This window comes from Thrips palmi, unplaced genomic scaffold (genome assembly GCF_012932325.1).
Source record: "Thrips palmi isolate BJ-2018 unplaced genomic scaffold, TpBJ-2018v1 HiC_scaffold_5, whole genome shotgun sequence".
Taxonomy (NCBI): Eukaryota; Metazoa; Arthropoda; class Insecta; order Thysanoptera; family Thripidae; genus Thrips; species Thrips palmi.
This window is the reverse complement of record NW_023144632.1, coordinates 13,290,427-13,314,779: the sequence shown is the minus strand read 5'-3', so window position 1 is coordinate 13,314,779 and position 24,353 is coordinate 13,290,427. Positions and strand designations below refer to the sequence as shown.

At 44.3% G+C, this 24,353-nt stretch overlaps 9 protein-coding genes across 15 annotated transcripts; 3 read left to right on the top strand and 6 right to left on the bottom strand.

Annotated features, from left to right (window-relative positions):
- Positions 1-877: 877 nt before the first annotated feature.
- LOC117651321 (ubiquitin-conjugating enzyme E2 variant 2) lies at positions 878-3,248 on the bottom strand. Its single transcript, XM_034395221.1, has 4 exons — positions 2,983-3,248; positions 2,087-2,229; positions 1,887-2,012; positions 878-1,792 (listed from the first exon to the last, which is right to left on the bottom strand). Exons 1-4 carry the CDS (start codon positions 3,005-3,007, stop codon positions 1,652-1,654), a joined length of 435 nt encoding a protein of 144 aa, XP_034251112.1. The 5' UTR covers positions 3,008-3,248; the 3' UTR covers positions 878-1,651.
- A 249-nt stretch (positions 3,249-3,497) lies between these two features.
- LOC117651316 (protein arginine N-methyltransferase 7-like) lies at positions 3,498-7,084 on the top strand. Of its 5 annotated transcripts, none has more exons than XM_034395212.1 (12): positions 3,498-3,515; positions 4,094-4,301; positions 4,386-4,535; positions 4,609-4,830; positions 4,911-5,143; positions 5,223-5,352; positions 5,426-5,622; positions 5,702-5,912; positions 5,984-6,124; positions 6,206-6,442; positions 6,526-6,683; positions 6,764-7,031. In XM_034395212.1, exons 2-12 carry the CDS (start codon positions 4,098-4,100, stop codon positions 7,029-7,031), a joined length of 2,151 nt encoding a protein of 716 aa, XP_034251103.1. In that variant the 5' UTR covers positions 3,498-3,515; positions 4,094-4,097. The 5 variants fall into 5 exon arrangements, with proteins under 5 accessions (XP_034251103.1, XP_034251105.1, XP_034251101.1 ...); XM_034395214.1 differs by lacking the exon at positions 3,498-3,515 and adding an exon at positions 3,593-3,749 and having other exon boundaries at positions 6,764-7,084; XM_034395210.1 differs by lacking the exon at positions 3,498-3,515 and adding an exon at positions 3,718-3,827.
- A 122-nt stretch (positions 7,085-7,206) lies between these two features.
- On the bottom strand, positions 7,207-11,686 carry LOC117651315 (golgin subfamily A member 4-like). 2 transcript variants are annotated; one of them, XM_034395207.1, is made up of 18 exons: positions 11,375-11,686; positions 11,127-11,296; positions 10,681-11,047; positions 10,428-10,599; positions 10,265-10,353; positions 10,088-10,192; positions 9,744-10,015; positions 9,510-9,668; positions 9,296-9,402; positions 9,112-9,220; positions 8,823-9,028; positions 8,586-8,725; positions 8,301-8,512; positions 8,090-8,230; positions 7,839-8,015; positions 7,628-7,765; positions 7,429-7,551; positions 7,207-7,356 (listed from the first exon to the last, which is right to left on the bottom strand). In XM_034395207.1, exons 1-18 carry the CDS (start codon positions 11,406-11,408, stop codon positions 7,240-7,242), a joined length of 2,838 nt encoding a protein of 945 aa, XP_034251098.1. In that variant the 5' UTR covers positions 11,409-11,686; the 3' UTR covers positions 7,207-7,239. The 2 variants fall into 2 exon arrangements, with proteins under 2 accessions (XP_034251098.1, XP_034251099.1); XM_034395208.1 differs by having other exon boundaries at positions 10,088-10,171.
- A 264-nt stretch (positions 11,687-11,950) lies between these two features.
- On the bottom strand, positions 11,951-13,213 carry LOC117651319. The gene is made up of 2 exons (XM_034395219.1): positions 12,973-13,213; positions 11,951-12,885 (listed from the first exon to the last, which is right to left on the bottom strand). Exons 1-2 carry the CDS (start codon positions 13,069-13,071, stop codon positions 12,070-12,072), a joined length of 915 nt encoding a protein of 304 aa, XP_034251110.1. The 5' UTR covers positions 13,072-13,213; the 3' UTR covers positions 11,951-12,069.
- On the top strand, positions 13,214-15,842 carry LOC117651317 (AP-4 complex subunit beta-1-like). The gene is made up of 7 exons (XM_034395215.1): positions 13,214-13,433; positions 13,539-13,654; positions 13,733-13,996; positions 14,086-14,309; positions 14,390-14,564; positions 14,640-15,042; positions 15,123-15,842. Exons 1-7 carry the CDS (start codon positions 13,350-13,352, stop codon positions 15,612-15,614), a joined length of 1,758 nt encoding a protein of 585 aa, XP_034251106.1. The 5' UTR covers positions 13,214-13,349; the 3' UTR covers positions 15,615-15,842.
- LOC117651320 (charged multivesicular body protein 1b) lies at positions 15,796-17,828 on the bottom strand. The gene is made up of 5 exons (XM_034395220.1): positions 17,673-17,828; positions 17,026-17,270; positions 16,730-16,950; positions 16,511-16,642; positions 15,796-16,434 (listed from the first exon to the last, which is right to left on the bottom strand). Exons 1-4 carry the CDS (start codon positions 17,689-17,691, stop codon positions 16,525-16,527), a joined length of 603 nt encoding a protein of 200 aa, XP_034251111.1. The 5' UTR covers positions 17,692-17,828; the 3' UTR covers positions 15,796-16,434; positions 16,511-16,524.
- Positions 17,829-17,961: 133 nt separating this feature from the next.
- Positions 17,962-19,585, top strand: LOC117651322 (respirasome Complex Assembly Factor 1). The gene is made up of 4 exons (XM_034395222.1): positions 17,962-18,332; positions 18,544-18,647; positions 18,717-18,846; positions 18,968-19,585. Exons 1-4 carry the CDS (start codon positions 18,216-18,218, stop codon positions 19,022-19,024), a joined length of 408 nt encoding a protein of 135 aa, XP_034251113.1. The 5' UTR covers positions 17,962-18,215; the 3' UTR covers positions 19,025-19,585.
- Positions 19,586-19,633: 48 nt separating this feature from the next.
- Positions 19,634-22,058, bottom strand: LOC117651318 (D-aspartate oxidase). 2 transcript variants are annotated; one of them, XM_034395216.1, is made up of 5 exons: positions 21,326-22,058; positions 20,959-21,228; positions 20,257-20,482; positions 19,962-20,171; positions 19,634-19,879 (listed from the first exon to the last, which is right to left on the bottom strand). In XM_034395216.1, the coding sequence occupies exons 1-5, from the start codon at positions 21,514-21,516 to the stop codon at positions 19,739-19,741; spliced, it is 1,038 nt and encodes a 345-aa protein (XP_034251107.1). In that variant the 5' UTR covers positions 21,517-22,058; the 3' UTR covers positions 19,634-19,738. The 2 variants fall into 2 exon arrangements, with proteins under 2 accessions (XP_034251107.1, XP_034251108.1); XM_034395217.1 differs by having other exon boundaries at positions 20,959-21,238; positions 21,326-21,466.
- A 345-nt stretch (positions 22,059-22,403) lies between these two features.
- On the bottom strand, positions 22,404-23,541 carry LOC117650794 (tubulin polymerization-promoting protein homolog). The gene is made up of 4 exons (XM_034394396.1): positions 23,284-23,541; positions 22,965-23,149; positions 22,754-22,883; positions 22,404-22,673 (listed from the first exon to the last, which is right to left on the bottom strand). The coding sequence occupies exons 2-4, from the start codon at positions 23,144-23,146 to the stop codon at positions 22,491-22,493; spliced, it is 495 nt and encodes a 164-aa protein (XP_034250287.1). The 5' UTR covers positions 23,147-23,149; positions 23,284-23,541; the 3' UTR covers positions 22,404-22,490.
- Between the last annotated feature and the right edge of the window lie 812 nt (positions 23,542-24,353).

Genomic DNA, 24,353 nt, shown 5'->3' with positions numbered 1-24,353 from the left:
ACCCGGCCCGCCGTCGCGTCCTGGGCGACGGCCAGGTGCGGCAGGTGCCCGCTTCCACAGTCCCCAGGAAACGCATAGGCATGGCGGCCGGCAGGACCGGGCAGGACTTCCCCAGTTGGCTGGCCGTTCCCCTCGTCGAGTCGACGGTGTTGACGCGCGGGCCCCGCGGGTGGTCGTCCCGTCCGCCAGGTGCGTAAAGTTGTAGCGATTGTTTTTGCAACGACACTGTAAACTAAAGCGAAGTTCACGGGGATGAAATGTAACGAAAGAGAGCGCAGGCGGCGGTCGAGGGGCAGCTGACCCAGATTCCCGCTCACTTGAGAGGCCGCATGTCAGCAGCACCATAAATAAGTCAAGGCGGGCCGTCGCGCACGTATTGTCATGGACGGCTGGAGCCGGAACGCCCGGAACCCGGACCACACAAAATACCAAATCCCTTTCCCTTGCTTCCTTTTCTCCCCTCTTTGGTCTCCCATCCAGCAGACGCAGCACCGGATTCCTTTGAGCGCGCCGTTGTTCCTTCTGGAACTCGAATACAGCTTGTGGATTGATTTTCTTCCCAAGTCCAGTTTGTGGACCAAGACTGGCAGGTGGACGGACACACGGACAGTGTGTCCCATCGCACGCACGCATGACCTAGCTCCCACACAAGCCGGAAGTCTTTGGCCCTTTGGCGCCTTTCTGACCGCGGTATCATCCTAGTCGGGCACCTTCGGCATTAAGTCACACCAAAACCTTTAACTGATAAGGAATGAGAATGACGGGGAAGTTCATATGTACAAATAAAGGCCTCATTTGTTACAGAAACGTTCATTAACCAAGCTTTCCTAAGGTTGAGACAAATTTAACATTGAAAATAAAATTTCATTGAAAAGTGGACATTTACAAGGAAACATTTATTATTATTTTTTTTCATAATGGTGCAGCACTATTAAGAGTGCCTACAAACAACTTTCTCAGCAGGTAGAAATCAGGCTGGTACAAAACACCCAAAATTCCGTGCTGCAGGAGAGGAAGGGATAGAAACAACACCTACTACAGGTGTGAGTACTGTATCTGTTCATGAGAACAAAAACACCTCTTTCAACATCACACAGCATCACAAATACAATAGATACATTAATAGGTACACTTTTATTCCTTTTAAGTTCCAGCTTCTAGAGACATACATTGCAGTAAAAAAATACAGCAATGCACCTGTTAGGGTCCCAACCATTTGACCCTAGGCTCTTGGTTAAAAAAAAAATGACTCATAGCATTTCATAATATGATTTTTAAAAAATGACAAAGTAGCAACTGGCATCTGCAAACTCTGGTGAATACAAGACTAATTATTGCCACCATTGGGGACAACCCAGGAAAGAATAATTTTTAAATAAAAAAGGAAGCCGTGTTAACAGGACATTAAAAATCCAGCGATAATGGAACAGCTATGGTGATTGATGTTACATGCTTCAAAGTTTTGATAGGGTACAAAGCTTCAAGGTTAATTCCAATTTAAAATTAACAGTAAGATCACCAGCATTTCTAAGTCTTCCCACATTAACTTGCACATCACCCTTCAATTTAGTAGTCTTCTTTCACTTGATATAATGTCTCTTGCAGCACCGTCACAAAACACTCTTACACTGAGCAGGAGTGAGATGCTTCTTCAAAAAGAGCTGCCCTCAGGTGGCTGTGAGAGCTTCATATTTTCCTTCATGGTCATGAGCCTCCGAAGCTCCTGGAGTAGGGTCTTGATGGTATAATCCCTCTGCCATCTGGAGAGAACAGGAACATTTCTGCTGTCCACCTTCAGAAAAAAGAAAAGAAGAAGAAAACAAAATTAACAACGGAAATTAGATTTGCTCTATCAAAATGTACTCGCATAAAATCTGATCACTTACCACTCCATTTGAATTGTTAACACAGTTCATATTAATCCTATTCATAAACTTGACACTGGGTGCATCATCTGGATACTTTTGACCACATTCGATTTTTAAACTGTACATTCTGTTCTCATAAGGAGTCTGTAACAGAAAATAAGGTCAATAAATAAATCTTCATATGTACAACTATGTTTGAATGCACCTAAAACACATACCCTAGGGGGGCCAATAATCATTCCGGTCCAATGAGTAAGAGTCATATCATCGTCATTCTCAAGGCCCCAACTGATAGTTCCATCTCCAACTCCTTTCTGGCCTTGCTCTAGTTCTTCAAGCAGACGAAAGTTTCGTGGCACAACTGAAACAGCACAACACAATGATTAAAATTAAGAGGCAATGAACACAGCATAAAAGCAATAATCAAATGCTTCACAAATCTGCTGAACATTTCAATCACGTATCTATTGGTATCAATCTATTTTACACAGACCAAATAAATGATTACAGAAAAAGCAATCCTTACTCTTAAGCGTCCATAAAGAAATTAAGAGAGTGCAAGACTAAATTACAAAATGATATAGCTGGGGGAGGTTCAGCTACAAATTTCAAGGTTATGTCAGTCTGCGAGCAAAATTTTGAGATGTTAACTGTACTGCAGTCCTAAGTAAGGACAGAAAATTACAGACAACGAATGAAACAAAGCTACGCACATAGTGATAGAAATAATAATTGTTTAAACTAAAACTCCACTGTAAATCTAAATGTAGGCCTATGTTACAGCACAGGATGATCTTCGAGAGACCCCTTGTGACGTCGTAGCAGAAAAGTTAACAGGTAAAATTTTAAAAGGGCCCAATGCCGAAATTTTTTACGGGCCATATCCTGTGTAAATGGAGCAGCGATAACTGGTAGATATTTCCAGAACATGGAATAGGTGGCGGTTCAGATGGCCGGTGCAAGAATTTGAGGCTATAGCCATCATTCCAGATTACAAGCTGATAAGGACTTTCTTCAAAGGGCACGAAATAGACAACTAACCCGATAGTGGTAAAATTAATCCTGGGGACCCCACTGTTATTAGGGATCCAGTCAATAAAATGGGAAAACTCACCCACACCGCTACTATTGTTCGCCATGTTGAAATTCTGTCAAATACAGCCGCAAGATTGTACTTTGCTCCAACTACTGACACCTATACATAAACAGTTTATCACAAGTGATTACAAAATGACAATTTAACTAAACAATCTAGATGTCGTTTGCACATCGATGAGAGTTTAATCAGCATGAATTGGTGTTGAACTATGGGTGTGGAACCGAAGACAGAGTGCGCAGTGCAGTGACTTGCCTGGGGGTTTGACTGCCCGTTGTGGCTGTTGTCCACTAGGGGTCACTGTTCATTAACTAAACAGGATAGAGATTCCTTTTCGGCTCCTTTTCTGTCAAAACTGCAGAGGGAAAATTAATTTGACTGCACGACTGGCTGAGCTGTGCTGGAATAATTTTAAAATTACAGATAACTAAGCCGCATGAGGTTCGAAAAGCCTGATGATAATGTCGCCCGAAGCGAAATCAGCCTCTAGACGGCGGGAAAACGTGGAATCATTTAACCACTGTTAGCCAGCTGTTGTCACGAAACAAATGGTCCGAATCTCACTCAACTGAAAGTTTCAAATGTACTCTGTAAAAAGAAAGTAGAAAATAAGCCAGTTCCCTCGTGAAACTATTTAATTGCGATTTGTGGAGCACTACGGCGGAAAGCGATTTTGAACGGAGCGGTCTTTGTTTTCCGGCCGGAAACAATTTCTGCTACCACCTGTCTGCTCTGCTCCCGAACTCATGCTCACGATATCGTAACTTAGTCCTGTTTTTCAAAGGGTGTGTGTCAAGTTTTATCAAATAAATCCAAAGATATACTCAGACTGAGAAACGTATCCTAAAGTGTCCTTGTGACACGTACGTGTTCCAACCTTTTTTTTATCACATTATTTTCTCACTGGATATGGTTCATGGGGCGCAGTAACCTATAAGCCGCATCAACAAACCGAACCTGTGTTGCATTTAACTCTAAAATCTATGTTTACGATTAAATTTGTTTGCCATACTTCTGGATAGTTCCAGAAGTGTGAAGTGCAATTTTGTAGGGTACATGTAATTCATACTCTGTTGTCATTCCCTTGCCTTCGACTGCATTAAATTTGTTTCGGATTTTTTGTCTCCAGGTTCATGCTTAGCCGGTTGGTTTGTGTGTTCAAACCAACACCCCTCCCTCCTCAAGTGCTCTCTATGGTAAGAGCTATGAGCGTATTTTCTAACAAGGTTAATCCCATAACAGGGAAAACGGAGTGGGAAATGCATGATGACGAATACGATTTTCACCAAGAAATTGCACGCTCCTCATATGCAGACATGCTACATGACACTGAGAGAGTAAGTCATAATGCACAATTTCATCAAACTTCCAGTCTCCTCTCACAATAATAACCAATGTTATCTTTTACATGCAATTTGTAGAATGAGATGTATCAAGTCGCCTTAGAATCTGCCATTAAACTCATGCATCAAAATGGAAAACCAGCCCATGTCTTAGACATTGGAACGGGAACTGGTTTACTGGCTATGATGGCAGCCAGAGCAGGAGCTGATTCTATTATTGCTTGTGAGGTGAATATTTTCGTCCATTTTGAAATATTTTACCTGTGTCGTATAGTGTATTTCAATCTTCTGTTTTGTTTAGGCTTTTGAACCTGTTGGCAAGTGTGCAAAAGAAATAATAAATTTAAATGGCTATGGAAACAAAATTAAAGTTATTCCGAAGAGGTCCACTGCCTTGACTGTTGGGCCTAATTGTGATTTACCACATCGAGCTAACATTCTTGTCACGGAGGTGTTTGATACAGAGCTCATAGGAGAGGGCGCTTATGCAACGTTTAGCCATGCTCATAAGGAATTGCTGGAGGTCAGTATAAAACTTCTGAACTAAGAAATTTAAGCTTATTTTACCTAAAAGAAGTACTTAATTTTTGTTTTGTTTTGCAGAAAGACTGTATTGTTGTTCCATCTTCAGCAACTGTTTATGCTCAAGTTGTGGAAAGTGAATTGGTTTCAAGGTGGCACAATATGAAACCACTAAAAAATGGACCTGATAATATTATTCTCACACCCCCAGAAGTCATGCAGTGTAAGGGTGCAGCTGCTGTTCATGACATCCAATTAAGTCAATTGTCTCCTCATTTATTTAAAACTATTTTGCCTCCAGTACCAGTTTTTAGGTATGTGCACCATTGATTCTAAGCCTGATTTGTATGTGAGTCTTGGTTGACCATGCAGCATCTCTCTGCATTGTTTTAGATTTGATTATTCAGGACGCAGCCCAGTTGTGAAAGAAAGATCAACTGTGCAGGTCCTCAAGGCTGCTTCTGATGGTATTGCTCAAGCAGTTTTTATGTGGTGGGATTTAACCATGGACACCAAGGGCGAGGTAACATTAATTTTTATTTTGTTTATTTATATGAAAGCATTACTTTTTTCTATTTTGACTTGTTATTTTGCAGGTGGTCCTCAGTTGTGCTCCATTCTGGGCCCATCCATCCAAAGCCAAATCTCCCAATGACATTCCCTGGAGGGATCATTGGATGCAAGCTGTGTATTATTTACCAACACCTGTAACTGCAAAGACAGGGCAAGAATTGACTCTTATCAGTTCACATGATGAATATTCACTTTGGTTCAATTTGGCTTTGGACTTGAAGTAAGGTTTCAGTCAGTTTCTGCGTGGTTTGTCAGAAGTGACTGTGTGTTTATTGTGACATTTTTATTTTTTTTAATAGGTTAAAGGAGGAAGACTACAAGTCTCCTGTGTGCAGCTGTAGTATTCATGCTGTTCTTAGCCGCAGCAGAATAGGTCAGATAAATGATGAGGAACGCACTCAAAAATACATCAAGGCAATGCAGTCTGTTATAAATGAAGATAGTGTCTGTTTAAGCGTTGGAGATTCATTTGTTATTGCCTTAGCTGCAGCTAAACTAGGTGCCAAAAAGGTATAATAGATCCAAAACTTCTTTATTTGCCAATTGCATTGAAAACTATCATCTCCAGTTTGTTTTGACAGGTACTCTGCATTGAGAGCTGTTCTCTTACACGGAGAATCATCGAAGGCTATGTTGTACATAACAACCTAAAAGACCAGGTCAACGTTTTTGATGAAGCAGCATTAACTACTGATAAAATATTGGAAAAAATTGATGACAAGGTATTCTTATTCTACTTTAATATTATTGAGGTAAATGTTGAATTGAGATATTCTAAACACCAATTGTTTTCTCTCTACAAGGTAAATGTTGTTTTAAGTGAGCCATATCAAATGACAAGTATTTTACCATGGGAAAACTTGCATTTCTGGTACAAAAAAACTGAAATGCTTTCAAAAATTCATGAAAATTGTGTTACTTTACCTTGCCAAGGTCTGTTGTATGGAATGGCAGTTGATTTTAAAGATTTGTGGAAAATAAGAGCTCCTCTTAAAAATGTGCAAGGATTTGAAATGAAATGTTTTGATTCTCTCATTGATGTGAGTTTCTTTTAACTACTGTATTGGGTCCTAAAAATGTTTTACTGGCACATATAAGTATATGTTGTAATTACTTTGGACAGGTGGCAAGCAACAGAGTTGATTGTAAATGGGAAGCACAGCCCCTGTGGGAGTACCCATGCAAAGCTTTATCAAAGCCAACTAAGTTGCTGGAGCTCAACTTCAATGCCAATATTCCTCAGAAGCAGATAGAATACACCGGCTCACTAGATATCATGGGGTAAGATTTGAGTCAATTCTGATGAGTAATAATTGGATACTTAAAGACGCTCTCTGAGACCTGTATTTAAAAATTTACAGATTGGGTCAATGCAATGGTGTGGCACTATGGGTTGATTGGGTCTTGGATGAAGAAGCCCAGAATGTTATTTCAACAGGTCCAACAGAAGAAGTACAAATTGGGCATCAGGTAAACTGGAATTTACATTCACGTCAAGGTGTGTATTTATTCCCTGAAGCAATCGCTCAGGTTCCAAACTTGACATTCACTACAGTTTTTAATCCCACAAGTGGCGTTATCTCATTTGATTTCAAGCCAGTTGAGGTGAAAGTTTTGCAGACAGCATAGTTAATTTGTTATAAAAATGGATCAAAAATTATATAAAGTAATTGTATTTTTTATTTTGTGTTCAATTATTGTCTTCATCTTTTCTTCAAACTCCTGAGAACTCACAAGCAATGTTGTCTTGAAGTGGGCATGAAACTAACTTATCCCATTTTTCCAAAGACTCATTTTGCATACAAGTTAAAAATATCTTTGCTATAGAATTCCACTTTTACTGGCTGACCGACTCCATCAAAGAAGAATGATATCTGGGATGATCCAATGTAGCAAAGTCTAGACCTTGTTCAGCTTCCAATTTCATAATAATGGGCAGTGGGTCAACAATGTGCTGGAAATAGAAAGCATGTAAGTTTTCTATAACCCTTTTAACTTTTTGTTGAATAATAAAAAAAACCAGTACCGTAGTATGATGAAAAGATGACATTGCAACTGATTCCAGTTGCCCTTGCCCACAGTGAGAACAGGCAGTATTTTCTCTAGACTCTTGAAGTTTCTTCCATTCCATTGTAAGAGCAAGTTTTTCCTTTAAAATAATCAGAAACAGTACAGCACGTTTTACCAAAAACGCAATCGAAAACGAAAGTAAATTTATGTGTTACCTCTGAAAGAGAGTCCTCTCTACGTTTCAAATGCAATAGCCTCTGGGCAAGATCCGAGGCATGCTCAGTACGTTCCCTTTCAAGTCTTCTAGCTTCATCCAGAGCACTAATACCTTCCTGCCTGAATGCTTTTGCCCTCTAAATCAAATGGGAAGGAGATGAAAATCAAGCCATGATATATGAAACATACTTAAAGAAATGCTGTACATACCAACATTTCCTCCTCCAGTTGCTGTTCTCGACCTTGGATGTTTTTCTCAAGACTACTCAGGCGCTTTTGTTCAAATGCAAGATTATGTTTCAGCTCATTAATTTCTTCCCGCTCCCTTTGAACCTCCTTTGCAGCATCCTGTGCTGCCTCAAGGGTTGATCTTGCCTCAGCCACCATCTAACAAACACATGAAGTCCCATCAGTCACTCACATAAACTGCTTCAGTATGTATATTGAAATTCTAATTGTACCTGCTCTGCTTGCTGTGAATTTCGATTTGCATGAGAGCTTTGAATTTGTAATGTTGTTTCTAGACGAGCTACATCAGCTGCTAGTACTAATTTTCTTTCTGCCAACTCTGCCAATTCTGTGTGAGCTTCAGATTGCAATTTCTGTTGGAGTGCCAGACAGTTTAGCACAGACGGAAGTCATAGAAATATCCAACACATTAAATATACTTACCTCTAGATGTGCCTTTTCTTCGTTTAGGAGGTCAATAGCACCTAGCTTCTCTCTCTCCCATGCTTTCTCTCTAGCTTCAAACCTGCACCTATCATCATTTACCTCTTGCTGTTGCTTCTGTAGGCGAGATTCTAGGTCTTGGCTCAATTTGGAAAGGCAGGATCTTTCTGTCTCTAATGCAGCAGTTTGCTTTTCTAAAGACTCTTTTAAACCTAGATGACAGTAACATCTTACATCTAAAAGGAATGGGGTTGCATAATTCTTTACCACAGAGTAAAAAAATACCTGTTAGTTGCAATTCTTGTTTCATGAGGGATTCTTGCTTTTGTAAATACTGAGACTGAAATTCTTTTTTAATATGATCTTTTAGCTCAGTAAGAGATGAAGTGCTCTCTTGTAAATGGGTCACCGCCGCTTCTAGCATTCTGGCAAATAAATTTTTAAAGTTAAAGTACAGCTTTAATTAAACAAAAATTTTTTTAAAAAATAAGACAGTTTTGAAAAAAAAAAACAACTCTTGACCTTGCATTTGAGCCAGCTTCTTTCACAGAATCTATTTCAGCCATTTGCAACATCTTCCAATGCTCAATTGCAGAAGTTTGTTCTGACTTCAGCATCTCTACAGCCTGTTGATGGAATTCCCCTAGCCTCTGCAAATCTGCCAACCACTCACTATGGAGTTGAGCCATGCGTTGCGCTTGCTCGGAAGATGCTTTAGTATGGTCTTCCTATATAAACAGATGGAGGGGTTTTGTTAATGGTTTCTGATTGGCCAGTATTAACTTTGCTGTAACTATAAGCCATGTTGCACCTTTAAACGATTGACTCGTGTTGATACCTCCTTCTCCATTGCATCTATTTCAGAATGATGACGTTTTTCTTGATTTGACATTGCCTCTTCTAGACTTGTAAGTTGCTTCCTAAATAATAATGGTAAAAAAATTATTTTGATCTTAGCTTTAACTTTAATCGAAGTTAATTGAATACCTGCCCACCGAAACAATTTATCCATGTCTGACAAATGGTTTTCATGTCTTTGCTTCTCTATATCCAACTGTGCTTTTAAATCCTGATTTTCTATCTCTAGCTTCTGAACCTGGCCCTATAATTCACAAATGTTAAAAGTTTTTTTTTTATTTTTTTAATGAAAGATAAACTTAGATTATTTCAAACTTGACAGAGAAACTTTACAAACATCATTATATTTACTTTTAAATCAGAAATCATCTTTAAATCTTTTTCCATTTGAAACCTTGATGATTCAACAACCACTTGTGAATCAGGATCATGTCTTGGACTTTCCTCAATATTCCAAAGCATGGTAGGCAAAGTGATTGGAGCGACTACTGGTGGTTGCACCATAAGAGCCTGGAAGAATTGATTATTAATAATAGGTATTGGGAATTATAGTATAGCACTGAAATAATATTCGATTTTGTCAACCTGAATATGAGCTTGAATTTGCTCTTGTTGTCGAATCATTTGCTGCTGTCGTTGTAACTGCCTTTGCACCAAAGCACCCAATTGCTGTTCATGCTGAGATAACAAAGCAGCCTGTTGTGATTGTAGTTTGAGGAGTGCATCTTCCTGTCTCTTCAGAGCCAGAGCAGTTATAAGGCTCTTCTGCTGCTGAGCTGCAGCCTCTCCTGCCTGAGCCTCCAAGTTGGACAGTCCAGTCAGAATGTCAACATCACTTTGAGCTGCTGGCTTCACGTCTTTTGCGAAAAGAAAGAACAGATGTAAAAATAGTTACCTCAACAATTTAGATCATAAAATATAGAAATTACCAGCAGGTGATCTGTCATTGGTGGTGTCAGTTGTTTTGACGCTGGGTGCTGATGAAGAGGATATTGGTAATGCAGATGTTCCTCCTAGCCATGTAGGTATATTATCTAAGATAACATTATATTTTTTTGAACTGTGATGTATTGAAATTTTAACTTCATGAAAGATGAAAGCATTACCAGTGTTGGACAGAGCAGGAGCTTGAGCTGGTACAGTGGAGACAGGCTCTACCTCATTCTGTGTATCCTTTAAGTTAGATTGCGCTGACCTAGGGAACATAAAAAAAAGCTGAGAGAGTGTTTCACTCTGGATTCACTCCTGTTCATTGCAACTGATACTGACTGTTGTTGTGAGGAGAAAAGGCCTAAAGGGTCCACAATATCACCCCCTCTGCGACGAGTGCTGCGTCTGGACTCACGGCTGCCTGACATAGAATAGACACCTTTCCATTGCTCGACATCGGTTTCATTTCCTTTCTTGCTTGATGGTTCACCTGGAGGGTTTGGTTTTGTATCTATGGTAAGAAAATCAATTAATGGATCTTACAACAGTACATTCTTATCTTTAATAGATGATTCACAATATTTAGACTCACCGAAATCAGATATAAAAGAGCTCAAAATTGAGCTTGTTTTCTTGTTCTCTTGCATGCCTCCACTGTTCCTTCTTTGGGCTGGTAAGTTAGCTTTGGCTAACTCATCACTTGCTGTGCTTGCAATTGTTTTTGGAACACTAGTATTTTTAATGTTTTCTCTCATATTTAAAGTCGGAGACAGAAAGTCATCGTCTTTGCTGTTTTCTTTTGACAAAAGTCTCCTCCTTGAATTGGGAGCATAGTTTTCATTGGGCAAATCATAGTCTTCTTGATCACCTGTTAAACCCAACCAGTCACCAGCATTTTCAACTTTATTTGCAGGTTTTGAAATGCTGGTTGTTGAAGGTAGTGTACTAGTGGTCTTGACCTACACCACATAAAGAGTTCAGAACAAAATTCATATTTTATGTAACAACTAGTGGATGTGTACGTGTACAAACAGGTACCTCATCTTCCCCATTTAGACCGAACAAGTCAGCAATCAGTTTGCTTTTCGACTGTTGTCTTGGAAGCTCAGGGGTCTCCTTAGTGGATGACTTTCTTGATGACGTTTTCACTGGTGTATTTTCTCCACTGGAAGATAATAAATCAGCAAGAGGATCCTCTTCATCATAATCTATGGACCAAAAAATTGATAAGGTACTGTTTCAATAAATCAGAGAAGAAAGCCTTAGATAAAACTCATTGAAACCACCTAAATCACTCCTTCTGCCTTTTGCAAAGGACATTTTAGTTCTCCAACAAACTAATATTCATATAATTTCTGTCAGGTGTCTTCAATTGAGGCCAGTAAGGGGCTACTGTTTATCAATAAATAATCGAGTTTATGGCATTCATGAATAAAAATGTGTTTAACTAGATGATGGTACAAAAGTACCACCAAAATATTCAGAATATTGACAGAATTGAATAAAACTTAGAGTTACATTCTACACAAATCTTGTAAACAAACAATTGCGAGATTGTTTTGAAAATAACCAACAAATGACAGCAGCTCAGTTGTACCAACCTCTCGGCGGAAGGAAGGAGGAAGACCTCTCAACGCCGCCAACCTATGAAATCGTCTACCTCCACGGCATAAACGAACGACAAAACCTGAGATTACAAACTGATGAAGAAATTGAAAAAGAAAGATAACTACATTCTAGGAGATCAACTACTTTTGCACACCGCTTCTACATGAGAGAAAGGTGTCCTTCTCTCATGGTTTCTATGTTGTGTTGTTCATTGTAAGGAAAACAAACGTAGGTAAAGGCTGACACACTGGGAGAAAGCTTGTTAAATTAATGCCTTTATTTCATTGATACATGTGCAGTATAAAACATTTCAAAACATGAACATATTTCTACACTTTAACAACCATTATAACTAATACATGGTAAACCTATTTCACAAAACACTGACAGATGCGAGGAGCTCTTCAATATCTTGCTTGGAGCAGACTCTGCCATGTTCTTGAATGGAACCGCATATTGTAACTGAAGGAAGACATGTGCCTGTAAACTTAACACATTTGACAGACATATCCTCACCATATGAAATAAATTGTGTGCTATAATCATCATCATTTTGGACAAATGTCCAATTTTTTGGTAGCTTTATTTCTAATACATCTTGATGTAATTGTTCTACAGTATATGACTCGGATTCACACTTATTACTAGAACTTGAATGGGTTGATACGTTAGCAGTGGTTTCCTCAACTACAGACATTCTTGTACCCCCTGTAGATTCTCTAAAAGGCAAGTGGTAGTTGTGATCTATCCTTGCAACAACAGAACAGTTTGGCACCGTCACTTCAGGTGTATCAGGTTTGCCATTGCTACAGGTGGTTTCTGTATCAATGCATTCATTCTCTTTACAATTGTGACCAATTCCAGTGGGCATAGAAGGTACTTCCCTTTTGCTGAGACTGGTTGACCTTTTAGTTCTACGCTCATGTACCATCAGCTTCGCATCAGGGTTGTCATCTGAAAAGAAACATGGGACCGCATCTGGTTTCAATATCCACCTTCCTCGTTCAATTTTCACGACTTCATTTTCAGGACAACCCTTGATACTGCTAATTTCGTAGTGCTTGATGACATCTTCCTTCTTGAAGTGGAGGGAGCACAGATAGTCTTTGTCGGTCGGGTAGCGCTTTGGATTGTGCTTGAACGTCCGAGGGGGCACAACCTTCTTCCATTCATCGAATAGGTCTGCATCCTGTCAAGCATTCGATAAATGAAGCAATCAGAAATAATAAAACGCGAAAGAAAGCAGACGAGACGATTGTTGACCAAAGGCACTTACTTTAGGGAAGCGAAAAAATGCTGGCAACGTCTTTTTAAGGTCAGTGACGTACCGGTTCTTGTTGCCCTTGCACTTTAATATAAAGCAGTTTCTGCCCATATCGAGGTAAACTAATTCTCGAGTTAATCTGACTGCCGAAATATATATAGGTTAGTAAGTTAAAGGTAAACAAACGTTAAGTCAAAAGTCAAGTGCGGGAACTCTCCGCCAGAGTGCGTGGCAGCGCATCGGATTTCTCATATCGTCTGTACCGTAGGAGAAATAAACCTCCCAGATTACCCAGCAGACGAAGGGACAGACGTGCTCACTGCACTGCTCGCTTTGTTTATCTTCATTGATTCTGTTTCTTGTGATGTTCCAACAGTTACTTCAATACTATGTCACTCGAAGAACTTACCGCCAATCTTTTAGAGGCCAGCCAGCACGAAGAGTCTGGGGACTTGCTGGTTCTATTACAACAGGTACAATCAGCAATCATGCTGGTCGAAATGTGTCACAAGATTTTGAAGGGATTTGAAGTTTCCACTCATCAAGGAACAACAAAACCGTGTTTCTCAAATCCGTAGATGCAGGAGGCTGCTTCACTCCCAGGGGATAAGAGTTGTCTCATCGGCCCAGTCGTGAAGCTGCTTCCGTCCCACAATTTGGAAGTGAAGCGAAGAGTTTACACAACATTGCAGAAGTAATTTTATCCAGATCTGTCTGGACTATAATGGAAGTTTCTTCAATTTTTCTGTTAATTTTTTTTTTCTCTTTCCAGGCTATGTGAAAATCATCCTGATGCAGCCTTGCTGGCAGCTAATTGTGTTATTCGAGATTGCCGTGACCCAAACCCCGAGGTTAAGTGTTTGGGGGTGTGGGGAATCAGTGTGCTGCCTCCTCTTCTCCCACTTTACGCTACTGATGTACTTGCTGTGGCATTGGGAGATTCCCACCCACGCGTCCGAAGAACTGCAGTTGTTTCGTGTGGGCGAGTCTTCAGCGATGCTCCAGGTCTTCTAGAGGGAAAGGGCTTTGTTAACAGGTTTGTTCATCATGTAGTTTGACTTCCAATCAGTTATAACTCGAATCACTCGCTCACTGAATTTTAATAAATGTGCTCTGCTTCAACAGGCTTTATGAATGCATACGGGATGAGGATACACTAGTAGTTGTTCAAGCGCTTCTTGTGCTCGATAAGGCACTAGCTCAAGAGGGTGGTGTGGTTGTCAATAGGAAACTTGCTCAGTATCTGCTCTTGCGTTTGCCTCACTTTCAACCTCCACAGCTAGCCACAGTGCTCCAAGTGTTGCGAAAGTATGCCCCCAAGACAGATACAGAATTGTTCACCCAACTTAGTAAGAACCTCTACTTACAAGTTCTGCTTCTGTACTTCTACCTGTTCATGTTCAATGTCTCTCTCATGCTTTCTGTGCAGGCCTCTTAGACCCCTATTTGGCCCATAAGGAGAGTGCTGCAGTTGTAGTAAATTGTGCCCAACTCTTTGTGCAACTTATCGAAAAGGGATATCCTCACTTAGAAAAGGATGTTATTGCTAGATCTGTACCTGCTCTTACAACCTTCCTGGGATCATCTGATGTTCATGCCCAAGGGTAAGAGTGATAAAAATTTTACATTAATTCTATTAAATGATGATGATTTTTGTCCTATTGTGTGGTTTGTTTTAGTTATGTTTTAGAATTCTTACAATGGACTGAAAACCGTGAAATGGATTGGCTTGCACCGTTTAGCAAATCCTGGAGTCTTTTCTGCCCACCAAGGCTGTCTAACAGTTTAAAATCTGGAATAAATGCTCCAGATTTCACTGGCCAGAACCCTCTTCTTCACAAGAAACTGTTGCTCTTGCCACGGGTTTGCTCTGCTGACAATGCATCAGAAGTTCTTCTCACGTTAGAGGAGACCACTTGGGATCGGTCAGATGTTCTTCTGTGCCGGGCACATCTTGACTGCATTGTCAGTCTTGTAGTTGAGTTACCACAGCCAGCATCCTCTCAGGCACTGAGGCTTCTCATTCGGTTCATTGAGTCCAAGGAAGCTATCATTGTAGGAAACGCTCTTCAAGCCCTGGAGGTAGGTCAAATCAAATGGTCTTAAAAATGTCATGGCATAACATAAATACATACAATTTTAAAAATTGTCCTTATTTTCAGCGTCTTGATGTGAAAAGGTTGCCTGCTGAAGAAGTTTCTTCACTATTGGTTGCACTTGTTAGTTCTCTGGACATATTTAAAGATAAATCTGCTGAAGAGAGCACTCAGTTTACTCCCGTGCAGCCCCCAGCTATTCTACCAGAGTTACTATCTGAGAGGAGAGAGACCATATCTCCACAAGCTGCTGTACATGTTGTGCAAGCGTTAGTGGCTCATTTACCTGAAATCATAGATATGCACCACTATACTTTTGCCTCTCAGATACTACGCAGCACAATATGCCTGTTTATTCAGGAGCCTGCTAGTTTCCAGTATAGTCTTGGGAGGGCATTGCATATTTGTGTAGAGTGTGGGAAAACCACAAGCCTTAATGATTCAGATCACTATTTAGCAGTACTTCAACTGAGCAAACAGGCCCTGTGGTATTATCAACTGCTCAAGTGTGACCCATCAGCAGCTCTTGCCAAGAGGGCCTTGGGTGTTGTTAAATAAAATACTGAAATGCTCTCTCATTTCATCATGAATGCTAAACTTGTGTTTACCTAATGCAAAGAAACTATTTTTGTACATTTATGTAATTGTTCATGACATTCAGGTCAGGGTTTCAGATTTTTTTAAAAGCTGTGATGTGTCTGTGATTGTAAATACTGATGTTAAAAGAATAATAACCCAGTTATGTTTCCTATCTTTAATTGAAATAAACTTAATAATAGAAGCAAACTTAAGCACAGATTTATAGGAATGAAGACAGAACACAAAGTACTTCCCAATGAAGATTTGTCTTGTCTTAAAGAATGCTTTTAAAAGCAGATTAAAATACAAATTAAAAAATGCCCTGCATATCCGATGAATATTCTTAGAGCAAGCAGCTTAAGTTGATTTAGCACAAAACTGTGCTAATGAAGTAGAATGAATAGCCAGCTACTCATTTAAGTCTGAGTGGCAAAATACTTAGTTAAAAGGCATTAGAAAAAAGATATTTTATTAATGAGCTCAAAATAAGGAAAAAAAGAAATGAAGACCTTACCCTGGCTTGAAAGAAATATTGTGAAAAGGAAAAATACTGAAGATTTTCAGCTTTGACCCAAAATATTGAATCAAGCAGTAGCAATTGAAATGGCTCAACTCATTTAAAAAACTAAACTACCCATAATTTAGAGAAACATGGTGTACTCTTTCAATTACAGAAATACAGATCCAATCATTTGTTTTCATTTAACAATTTTAAAAGACTCAACTTTGGAACCAAAACAAAAAAAAAGCAGCAAGGCTTGTGCACAGGTAAAAACCACACAGCCAGTACATTGCAATCCTGAAAAACCAAGATAAAATCATCTGTAAAACACACCTTTAAGAAATATTATATAAGGGATCAAAAGGGCACTCACAATTAGGACATCTATCACATTTGACGCAGTCGGGATAAGCGTTGTGTAAGCTCGTCTTGCTCTTGTGAAACCTGGGTTGAAGTGCCGATGGATCCAGTCTGTCCCTGTGGCAGCTCCATGTTGAGATCCAGCCTGAATGGAAATTGGTGGATAAATAATAAAAATGGTTAAAATTTAGGATTAAAATAGAATGAAAACATGTCTTGAAAACACACATACCCTGCCTCATCCGCAACTTGCTGCATCAATTGGTCCACATCTGATTGAGGGACATTTGTAGTAGTTGTCTGGGACATAGTATTCTCCATGTAGGAGCTCTGGACATCTAGATCTTCAAACTGGGACTCAAACTTATCCATCAGATTAGATATTTTCTCCAAATTCATTGACTTCATGGCTGCATCCATTGCTTTGACAACACCTTGCATAGAATTGGTCACCTGAAAAAGACAGCAGCATTAGTTTGTAATCGATCTTTAAGAAGTGGCACTACTTTATGTACTTATAAATCACACCTTGCTAGTTGTTAGTGCAGTCTGAACACGACTAGCAACAGCATCAACTCGAGCACTCATTCGGAGATAATTGACAGACTGATTCTTTTGACGTATAGCATTTTCAGCATGAATCCTTGCTACCTCAGTATTGCCCTTTTGTATTGCTTTCTTCATCTTCATTTTCTCATTCCTCTCCTCTTTCTCACATTTCTTTGAGTTTCGCTCTAATTCCTTAACAGCAAACTTGAGGTTGAAAAGATGTTCTGAATGATAGTTAAGGTACAGACGTTGCTAAGTAAACTAAGCCTAAGAAAAATAAGATTGAGGCCCTTGCCACTGGAACCATACAGTCAAACTGTTTTAAAGCAGTAGATAGTGCCTAGAGGTTTGGAGCTCCACCTACTGGTTCAAAAAAAGACTGCAGTCCTTGTGCAAGAAAACGGAGAAGAAACAACAAACAACAAAAGGTTATGTGATTTCAGACATTGGAGGGAAACAATAGTGAGCTATTAGAGAAATCAAGACGAATCTTATAACAACAAGGCAAAAATAACAACTTTAAATAAGTAACGTAATATGGGGGGAAAAGACAATGAATGACTCTTGATAGAACCAGCATTCTTTGACAGTATAATAATGAACAAAAAGCCTTTTCGAAAGGATACTATCCAACTGCGACGACATGATAGTAGTAGATAGTGAAGTGCACAAAGAGTAGACGCTACAGCCACCCTCTGTCAACCGATTCGTGGCTTATCAGTTGATTTTGAAGGGAACTGGAATGTCAGGGATGACTCAAACACAACGCACAACAGCCTTGACGAACCAACAACAAAATTTGTTTTGTACAGGGAGAGGGGAGAGGAGAGGGGAGGTGTACAAGCTGTACAAGCTGGCCGGCTATCAAACGCTAAACTTACCGTCTGTGGTTGCATAAAGTACCTTACCGACAGTACCTCGCAATGAAATAATGAAGGAAAACCTATTTTGTTATAGATTTCAAGAAAATAAATCTTAGTAGTGGCACGCTTCAATCGTCTTTGTGCCTTGTTACTGCTATCTGGGGGATTTTTTTTCCCTCGAGCGACGTGACGGGCGAGTCAGTCATCCGTCATGCGTCTGCTAGTCTAACCTGCAATTGATTGTGTGGTACATTTTGATTCTACGTGTTTCACCTCCGTTACAATCCACAGATTGATTTATGAAGAATGGCAACCAAAACGAAAACGACGGAAAAGCACGGCGCTAACGGAGCACACAAAGGGCCTGCCCTGGAGTCTGCTTGGATTAGGGCCTTTAAATCGGAATCCGAGTGGCCGGACAAGGTATATTTACACGTAATGAATTTGAAACTCGTCACTCTAGTTACACTTTCTGAATGTAGGACGACAAACTATGCACTGGTTAGATGTTTCTTTTCACCACCCTGTTCTGACCGTTGATATTTAAATTTCTCAGTCAAGATTTGAGTACTCATGAATATAGATTACATTTTGATTGTTAATTAACGAACTATCTTTTCCGCTTCCTTTATAGGATGAATTTTTAGATGTAGTATATTGGGCGAGACAGCTTTTGGGCATCGCCATTGGAGTATTATGGGGCCTTGTGCCTCTCAAAGGATTTGTTGCCCTCGTTCTGTAAGTAACGTACCTTACTTTAGTTTCCTTCTTTCCTAAGTCGAATATTTATTGAAGTTTGTTTTCCAGGTTTGCCCTTGTGAATGCAGGTATTCTGTATGTGTATTGCACAAGCTTTCAGAAGGTTGATGAAGAAGAGTATGGTGGAGCATGGGAGCTTACAAAGGAAGGGTTTATGACTTCATTTGCTGGATTTTTGGTAAGTACCTAAATTGATAATTGTAGTTATTTGTCATTCTTCTTACATTAGACCTAGGGTAAATGCAAAATTATTTAATATTATTATTATTATTACTATTATTTGCTTTGATCCATTCTAGGTGACCTGGATTATCATTTACACTGGACTTCACTCAGATACAAGACTTGGATTATAGTAATTATTGTTCAATTATAGAGAATATGCTCACCAAATGTAATCGAAGCAGCGCATGATTCTCAGAGGCCAAAGTTTTTTGTGCTCAAATACTCATTCCTGAAATGAAGTCTGTTTCAATTTTTCAATTGAAATTAGTCATCTGATTTTTTATGAACACATGGTTTTGTTGTGTGACAGCAAACTAGTGGTATGGCGGTATTTAAATACTGTTAACTGTTATTGATTGGTTGTTTCATGCACTTTTATGGTAATGCAGCACTAAAGACAAATCTGTTTAGAGTTTGGCCAGATTGTAAGGTTTCTTTGAACTAAAACTGCTCGACAGTGGTGTTGTGTTTGTGTTCTCTGTGGCTCTGCGTAAATGTGAAGACTGCATCAAGTCATTGTAGTCATATTCAAACAGACTGTTACCCTTTTCTTCTTTCTTTTTTTAAAAAATGTTTTCGTATTTTATTTATGATTTTGAAAAAACCATTGTTACAATAGGTGCTTTGAATTAAAGACTGCTATTCAGTCCAAAATTTGTACAATATTTGTAATAAATTTTACGGCTACAAAATCTGTTATTGAATATTAAAATGCACACAAGACCCAATGATCTGCACTCATTCTAATAATGAAAAGGAACACAGACTTAAGGAGTAACAGATCCAGTTGAAAACCTCATGGTGAATTGGCACTCCTGTGCTGGACGCTGGATTGGCCGGCTGCGCTACAGCTTGCACGATGCCGATGCCCCTAGTCCGCCGAGTCCGCTCGCTCTCATGCCCTCCTTGAACAAGGCGACGGCGTGGCGGGCCGTGCCGGGGGCCGCGGTGATGCCGTACCCGCCGTGGCCGTAGTTGTGCACCACCTGCAGCACAACAACACGCTGTAAACCTGTAAAGCCATGCCGCCGTAATGATGGGGACGCTCCGCGCTCCGCCCCCTCCCACCTTGAGGGCCGAGCCGCCTTGCACGGCGACGGTCTCCGCCTCGACGCGCACGGGGCAGCGGAAGGGCCTGAGGCCGACCCACTGGCGCAGCACGCGCGCCCGCTGCAGGCTGGGCACGGCGCGCACGCACTTCTCCCAGATGGCGGCGCTCTCGTGCGGGTCCACGGCCAGGGACGGGTTGCCCAGCCAGCGAGAGCCTCCCAGCGTCACCTGCAGGCCAGAGCGATGCAGAGCAAGAGCGGCGTCAGTGCATCGGTCACGGAGCGCCGGGCGCCGCGGACTGTCGGTCCCTCACCTGCTCGCGGCCAGGGATGATGTAGGTGTCCCCGTCGAAGTACGTGAAGGTCTTGATCCACGGCGCGGCCACCTTGTACACCTGCCCGCGGACAGGCACCACCGAGTGATCGGCGCACAGCTCTGCCGCACCCAAGCCCGTGCAGTTGAAGGCCACGTCGAAGTCCGCCAGCTCGCTCCACGCGCTCACCGTGCGCCGCTGCACCTTGGCGCCGCCCTCCTGGAGCCTGCAGACACGGCAGGCATGCAGCAGTTGCAGCAGTTGCAGCACGGCGGGGCCCAGGCCGAGCACGATGGTCGTCTGAGGGAGACATCCCCCCGAGCCCCTGCGAGACAGGCAGTAGGCAGTGCCGCCGGACAGGCGTGCCCGCTCGTTGCCTACCCGCCAGGCGCCCTCCCTCCAGCGTAGGCAGTGCCGCCGGACAGGCGTGCCCGCTCGTTGCCTACCCGCCAGGCGCCCTCCCTCCAGCGTAGGCAGTGCCGCCGGACAGGCGTGCCCGCTCGTTGCCTACCCGCCAGGCGCCCTCCCTCCAGCGTAGGCAGTGCCGCCGGACAGGCGTGCCCGCTCGTTGCCTACCGCCAGGCGCCCTCCCTCCAGCGTAGGCAGTGCCGCCGGACAGGCGTGCCCGCTCGTTGCCTACCCGCCAGGCGCCCTCCCTCCAGCGTAGGCAGTGCCGCCGGACAGGCGCTCCCACTCCCTCACCTGCTCAGCGCCCAGGGCAGGAAGTAGCGGCATTCGACGAGCAGCGTGCGGACGAAGGACCCGAACCGCGCGCCGCCGGGGAACAGCTGCAGTTCGTCGTCGGTGGCGTCGCGGTACTCCGGGCAGACGTCCTTCATGAGGTGGTTCCACACTCGCGCGCGGCTCGCGTTGGAGTAGAAGTACCCCGAGAGCTCGGCCACGCCACTGGCGCGGCCCTGGTCCGACCAGCAAGCCGCATCGTACCAATCGTACGAGTCCCGGATCCACCGCCTGCAACGCACTGAGACTGTCACAACAAACTAGGGGCAGCGGCTGCCAGGCCGGCAAGCCGCGGCTGGCCCTGGGGCTGGCCCCACGCCCCACTCACTTGGTGACCTCGGGCGACGGCCCCGTGAAATAGGTGGAGGGGAAGACGAAGCCGGCCGCGCCGTCACCGGTGGTCTCCTCGTTCAACTTGTCGGCCAGGATGGTGATGTCCAGGGAGGCGCCGAGCTCGCGCTGCAGCTCGAGCGCCGTGTGCAGCCCGACGATGCCCGCCCCCACCACGCACGCACGCATCCTGTCGCCCTGTCGCTCGGCGCGCCGCTCTGTGCGTTCCAAGTTTCAAGTCCCGGGCCGAAACAAGTAGAATGGAACCCAGGCTACCGAGATCGTCTACGAGTGAGACAGGAACGGACCACCGGCGTGCTGCCTCAGGCCCCAGCCAGCACTGCCACAGCGATGGCGGGTACAGTGGTCGTAGACCTCGGTCCCCCGATGCGGGGCCGTGAGGCGCGGGTCGGCCTTGTTGTCAACAACTGAACTAGTGGCCGAATGACTCGGCCTAATCCCGCAGCACTACTGTCAACTCAAAGGTTGGTTGCCCTGCTGCCGACCGCGTCCGCAAAGAGCGCCAAGTTTTGAAAAGCGCGCCACGGGTCGGGAAGGAAGTACTCCGAGAAGTACCAACAGTGTGCCCGGTCCGCGGAATGGGCCATGCAGGGCCTCTCCCTGTCCAGCGGCATATTGATTTCTTCTCTGTCCCCAGAAATGTTCATCGCACTTCGCGTTTATCCAGACCTTCGACGAATGGAAAAAGCAAAGTCGAAAAACCTATTGGAGCACGGATTCCGCGGTGAGTCATCCCCGTGGCGCGGCGCGCGGCGTGAGTCACTGAGCCACCCCCGGGGGGCCTGCGGGCCCTGCGCGAGGCCCCGGCCCTGGAAGTGCTGGGGGATGCAGCCCGCCGCCCGCCGCCCTCAGCCCGCAGCCCGCCAGGAAGCAGGGAGAGAGAGGGCGGCCGTCGCTGCCATTGGCTGGCCGTGACGCGATGCGAGCCCGGCCTCGCGCTGCCATTGGCTCCCGGTGACGTCACCGCCAAGGACGCGCGGCCCGGCCCCGCCAGCCCCGAAGGACGAAGGGAAGGACGGACCGAGCAAGCCGCGCGCGAGGTTCCCTTCCCCGAATCTTGGGGGCCTTGCGAGAGAAAGGGGGCGGGACGACTTTCTTTGCTTTGCTGTTTTTATTGTTGCTGTTAATCTTGCAGGCCGTGCTCAGTGCTTCTTGTCGTACGTGTTCTTGTCCTTGTAGCCCGACACGTAGCCGGTGTTCTCGGCCACGTCCTCGCGCCCCGTGATGCCCTTGCCCTTACCGCTGGCGTCGAAGCGCTCCTTGTGCGAGCCCGTGTACTTAGACGTGTCCGTCAAGCGCTCCACGCCGCCCACCTTCTGCGCCTTCTGCAACCCCAACAACAAGCAATCGGCCATGACGCGCGCCCTTCAGCGGCCCTGGGCCCTGGCAGCATCCCCCCTCTCACCGTGGCGCCGGAGGTGCCCGGCATGCCACACCCGATCATCTTGTTCTTGATGTCGTTCGCATCCAGCTTCTTGTAGGCGGCGAGCTCCTCCAGGTACTTGACGAACGTCTTGTAGTCGATGGTCTTGGACCTGGAGGGCAAGGAACCGTGTCTACAGTAGAAACTCGTCTAGTCACACATTCTGGAAAGGAAAAGCGAGTGCTCAGCTAACTTGAACTTGTTGAACTGGATGCCCGTGTCCGTGGTGGTGATGGTCTTGCCGTCGATCACCTTGGCCTGCTTCATCCACTTGTCGCACTGCGTCAGCGTGATGGTCTTGCCGGTGCTCTTCGAGTCGCCGAACTTGCTGAACTCCTCGAACTGCGACTCCAAGGAACCGCCGCCGGACGCCATGGCCTGCCCACCAATCACTTTTCCTTTGCAAAGGCCACTCTGCAGCTCACCACTGTTCAGTCCCTGCTCGCTGAGATTCAGAGCCTGGCCCGGGTTGACCCCGTTTCCGAAAACGACCCGAGGCGGTGGTGACTCACAAGGGCTGGTGGAGGGGGTGGGGGTGCAGGGCCCGGCGGAGGGCGCGAGGACTGGGACGGGCTGGCCGGGCTGGACTGGCTGGACTGTCCTGCCGCTGGGCTGCTGGCCGCTGCTGGGCTGTTGTGAGTACGGCTCGGCTAGGCCTGGGTTGCCAAGGAAACCATGAGGCTATAGTCGTCGCAGTGCCCGAGCGGTGTTGCCAACCGCGCCGCGCTGTCTTCCAAAACTGTCAAAAACCTTCAATTCTCGAAAACGTGTGTTTTTGGAAGACAACAAACAAACTCAGATTCTGAAGTTGAGCCCGAATGAATAGCAAAATGGCAGAATGAATACAGAAATCCAGAATGCTGCACACATTTGCATAAATTAGGGTGACCGTCGCGGCTGCGACACCCGCTGTAAGGCTTGCAATGCAGTGCCGCAAACCCCATTTCGATGCTACCTCGATCCGTTTGACAGACGTGGCTCAAGCCTCCTGGCCGCGCGGCCGCCGACCGAGCGCTACGCTCCACCTGCTGCATCCCGACACTCTCGACCGCGTCTCTCTGCATCGTATCATTTCATCCACGACGGTGACATCTCGCCTCATGCGTCTTGAAGCAGCGTCCGACAGGACACCCCCTTCCCACTGCTCCCACTATGTTCCCACTCGCCAGCCCCGACGTCGGGGCGCGGGCGCCGCGGCAAAGGGTGCCGCAGTCGCAGCGAGCCCGCGCGAGCGGCATACCCCTCCCTCCATGGCGGGGCCGGGCCGGGCCACGCCCTGCCCTCCCTGCGTGCCCCCGAGGCCCCGGAGTGCCCCGCCTTGGGCGATGCGTATGGGCGTGAGAGCCAACCGCCAGAGCGACGAAATGAACCTGCTCTCGTGAGTGTGCGGAGCGCGGCGTAGCCCTGCGTCCAAATATCAAAAGCCAGGCCAACATACGGTGGCAATAAATGATAAATGTGCATTTCGCCACCGAGATGACACCTGGTGAATCGACCGACGTATCAAGTTGACGGACGACCAAAATGAATTGCCGCTCTGGTGAAAAAGTTTAGTAGTGCAGAGCCCCCCCCCCCCCAAACG